The sequence below is a fragment of the Carlito syrichta genome, unplaced genomic scaffold, assembly GCF_000164805.1.
Source record: "Carlito syrichta isolate Samal-C Ts95f unplaced genomic scaffold, Tarsius_syrichta-2.0.1 Scaffold109651, whole genome shotgun sequence".
Classification (NCBI taxonomy): Eukaryota; Metazoa; Chordata; class Mammalia; order Primates; family Tarsiidae; genus Carlito; species Carlito syrichta.
Window position 1 is genome coordinate 6,552 of NW_007053747.1, and position 4,491 is coordinate 11,042.

The 4,491-nt window shown below is 54.4% G+C and overlaps 1 protein-coding gene across 1 annotated transcript in view; it reads left to right on the forward strand.

The window, feature by feature from the left end:
* Positions 1 to 4,491, forward strand: part of CD300A (CD300a molecule) — an 11,315-nt gene that overhangs the window by 4,720 nt on the left and 2,104 nt on the right. Inside the window, exon 4 of the mRNA XM_021717521.1 lies at positions 4,402 to 4,439. Within this exon, the coding sequence (XP_021573196.1) occupies positions 4,402 to 4,439 (38 nt within the window). The remainder of the gene's footprint in view (positions 1 to 4,401; positions 4,440 to 4,491) is intronic.

Consider the following 4,491-nt stretch of genomic DNA (forward strand, 5'->3'; position numbering starts at 1 on the left):
TGCTATTGTCCACAAGCCGATTATATATTTATTGGGTTATAGCATGCTCTTAACCTAAGTTTATGGTATACTCTATTACGGTTCTCTCACTAACTACTTGGGAGGCTGAGATGGGAAGATTGTGTGAGCCTAGGAGTTTGAGATGAGACCAGCCTGGGCCACCTAGTAAGACCCCATCTCAAAATGAATAAATAATATAAAGCCCTTACGGGGCCTGCTACACGCTCAAAGGTCCAGGCTCCCACGGGGCAGTTCAGGCCCTCTGCAATCTGGCCCTGCCCACCTCTCTGGGTCGCTCTGTTCCTGTACCTGGAAGGCAAGAGCCACAGACTTCTCCTCTCTTTCTGGGTTTGCTCTGGACACTTGGAGGCCACCTTCACCACCCTCTTTCCCTGGCTGGTTCTTGGTGGACTCAGGGTTGTCCTCAGACTTTGTTTCCTCTGGGACCTTTTCCTCGCCCCAGAAAGTGACTCGGGCTTCTTCTGCCGCTGTCATCACCCTTCTGAACTAGATTGTTATCACTTGCTTCCTTGTCTGCCTCTCCACAAGCCCACATGCTTCTTTTTTTTTTTTTTGAGTTGGAGTCTCACTCTGTCGCCCAGACTGGAGTGCAGTGGCTGCTCCCGGCCACGGCAGCCTCGACTTGCTGGGCTCCGGCGATCCTTCCGCCTCAGCCTTCCAAGTAGCCGGAATTACAGGCATGCGCTACCACGCCCAGCTGATTTTTGATTGATTGTAGAGATGAGGTCTCGCCAAGTTGCCCAGGCAGGTCTCGAACCCGCGGGCTCAGGCAATCCACTCACCTCGGCCTCCCAAAGGCGCGGGATTACAGGCTGAGCCACCAAGCCCGGCTCCACATGCTTCTTAATATTGGGGGCTACAAGGCCGGACGTGGTGACTCATGTCTGTAATCCCAGCACTTAGGGAGGGCGAGGTGGGAGGATTGCTTGAGCCCAGGAGTTTGGGAGCAACATAGTAAGACCTTGTCTCTAAAAAAAAAAAAAGACCTGGCATGATGGCATACGCCTGTAGTCCCAGCTACTTGGGAGGCTGAGGTGAAAGGATCACCTGAGTCTGGGAGTTGGAGCTTATGCAACAGAGTGAGAACTCAACTACAATTAAGGAAAAAAAAAGTTTGGAGAACGTGACTCAAGAAGGCGGGCAATCAGTGTTTGTCAATCAGTGTGTTATTTGACATCTCCCACCACAATGGGCACCCAAGGAGCCCCAGGCGGCCTCTAGTCCAGTCGCCTCCTCTGAGCTCAGATGGAAAGAGGGGACACACACTCTTGGAACCCAGCAAATGGATGCTCAGTAACACCTGAGGAGCAAACTGGAGAAGTGAAAGAACAGAGGAGCAGATTGGGGGTGGGCTGGGGAGGTTGCCCTCTTGCGACTGGCTGGAGATCCCCAGTCCTCCAGGGGAGCAGATTTTTCTTTTCTTTTCTTTTGAACTGGAGTTTTTCACTCTGTCACCCAGGCTGGAGTGCAGTGGCACGCTCATGGCCACCTCAGCCTCAACCTGCTAGGCTCAGGCGATCCTTCCGCCTTAGCCTTCCAAGTAGCTGGAACTACAGGCTCACGCCACCACGCCCAGCTAGCTTTTTGATTTATTGTAGAAATGAGGTCTCGCCAAATTGCCCGGGCTGGTCTCGAACCCCCAGGCTCAGGCAATCCTCTCACCTCGACCTCCCAAAGTGCTGGGATAACAGTCTGAGCCACCGCACCCGACCGGGAGCAGATTTTCTTCAGTTTCCTCCCTGTTCGGAGAGCTCATGATCCCATGGGCCTCTAGAGGGTTCTCAGGGGATCTTTGCCCGTGGTTACCAAGGCTGCAATGAGACAGGCGGAGTGACACGGGGTGGCCCTCTCCCGTAGCTGAAACGCAGGCGGGTGTGTGCTGAGGAACGAGCACTTTCTCACAGGCTCACCCTGATCTCCATGAGGCCCAGGCTTCCTGAGGAGAGGTCAGCCTCAGCATATCTCTGCAAGATGTATGGAAGGCAAGTCACTTCCTCTTTCCTGTCTGCTGCATGTCATCTTCTGGAAGCCCCGACCTAAGCTTCAGCCCCCACGTGGATGCCGTGACCACTCTGGGGTTTTCCCATCTGGGGCCGCCTCAGTTCTGAGGCCCCTTCAGCCTCCTCGGTGCCCTTTCACCCAGAAAAGCCCTTGTGCTTCCAAGAACCTTCTCCCCTTGTACAAAAGCCATATATGATTGTTGTAGCTGGGCACGGTGGCTCACGCCTGTCATCCCGGCACTTTGGGAGGCTGAGGCGAGAGGATTGCCTGAGCCCACGGGTTCGAGACCAGCCTGGGCAATGTGGTGAGGCTTCGTCTCTACAATAAATAAAAAAATTAAGTGGGTATGGTGGCTCATGCTTGTAGTTCCAGTTACTTGGAAGGTTAAAACGGAAAGATCACCTGAGCTCAGCAGGTCGAAGCTGCGGTGGCCATGAGCGTGTCACGGCACTCCAGCCTGGGAGACAGAGTTAGACTCTGACTCAAAACAAAAAAAAAAAAAAAAAAAGAGAATTTGAAAAATGAGTCAAAGCACAAAGAAAGAAAGCAGTTCTCCATCGCCACTGGTGACCGAAAACCCTACCTCCCGGGAACCTCCTGGGCTCCGGCGATCTTTCCGCCTCAGCCTTCCAAGTAGCCGGAACTACAGGCGCACGCTACCATGCCTGGCTAATTTTCTGATATATTGTAGAGATGAGGTCTCACCGAGTTGCCCAGGCGGGTCTTGAACCCGTGGGCTCAGGCAATCCTCTTGCCTCGGCCTCCCAAAATGCTGGAATGACAGGTTTGAGCCCCCATGACCAGCCTGAATTCTCTTTTAAACCTATACTTTGCACTTGCCATATTGTATAATTTTCCTAGCGATGAAATTTTCTGAAAATCACACACTGCAGAGTTTACCGGTGTACAGGGGACTATACTTTGCTTGAATCTTCCTCGGTAACAGGAAAAAGGTTTTCTGTTCAAATATTCTGCTTTACAAGCCTCCATGCTGTCCCCTGACCATGTGGAAGGGGCTGACTTTCTGTTTCTCTGCCTGGAGGCTGACTCCCCCTCCCAGCCCTTCCCCCAATCCACTCTAATTCACTCATTCACACAACAAATCTGTCCTGAGCACCCGCTGTGCTGGGCCCTGGGAGCTCTGTTGTGACCAGGGTGGACCAGTTCCGCCTTGAGCTTCCTGTGTGGCTGGCCTCCAAACCTCTCACCACCGCCTTCCTTCCCTGGTGGTGAACTCCCGTCTCCTCCCCACCAACCCTCTTCCATCTTCCCATTACAACACCTGTCCCAGGTGGGGATAGGGAGGGGGCGGGGCGCATCCCTCCTGAAGCACCGGTTGCCTGTTCCTGCCTATTCCGCTAAGTCAGTTAACGACTCAGCAATGGCGTCACCATCGTGGTCTCGTGTCTCCCAGCTGTGGGCTTCTCCCTTTGACTCTGGGAACAGTGGGCTTCTCCCTTTGACTCTGGCGGACAGTGTCTCTCCCTGAGTCATCCAGGGCTGCAGGCTCTGAGGTTGCCTGGCTGTGGACCTGGGCCAAGGGCATCGGCCGTGTGTGCGGCACCTGCTGTCCACCTGGTCCTGGCTCCACGTTGAAAGGGTCGGGGTGTACAGAGGCAGGACCCCTGCAGACACGTGCTGCAAGCCAAGGCCATGTGACCCGAGCTGTGTCCCCCTGGGGGCTGATAGGCCTCCTTCCTTGTGGCTTCTGGTGGGCTGTCTGTGAAGGTGGACCCCAGGCACGGGGGTGGGACCGGAAGTCCCCCACACTTCCTGCAGTCTGACGCAACCCTAGGTCACTACATGCACAGATCCTTTTGGTGGGTGTCCTTCTTCCTGGTCTTTTTTTTTTTTTGAGTTGGAGACTCGTTCCTTCACCCAGGCTGGAGTGCGGTGGCACGCATGCTCATGGCCACCCCAGCATTGACCTTCTGGGCTCCGGCCATCCTTCTGCCTCAGCCTTCCGAGTATCCGGAACCACAGATGTGAGCTACCACGCCTGGCTATTTTTTATTTTATTGTAGAGATGAGGTCTTGTCAGGTTGCCTGGGCTGGTCTCGAACCCGTGGGCTCAGGCAATCCACTCGCCTCGGCCTCCCAAAGTGCCGGGATGACAGGTTGAGCCACCGAGCCCGGCCCCTCCTGTTCTTCTCCAACTGGGAATAGCTTTGTTTGGTCCCTTTTTCCCATACATTCACTCATCCTTTTGCTCCTTCACTGATTCCCTCACTCAACAAAGCCTTGAGTTCCTACTATGCTTGTGACCTGAAGGGATAAATCCCCAGGGCTGAGAGGTCTCTAGGGAAAGGCCTTTGTCCAGATGGTAGGAGGGCTCCCTGTTGCTTCTGGGATTCACCCTCCTTACTCTTTCATCTGCAGCTGGCGAGAGTTCAGCGCTGTCCCAGAACCCCAGGCAGGTAAGTGAAGCTGCAGCAGGAGGTGTGTCAGATGGCTGGGGGGGGGGGGCAC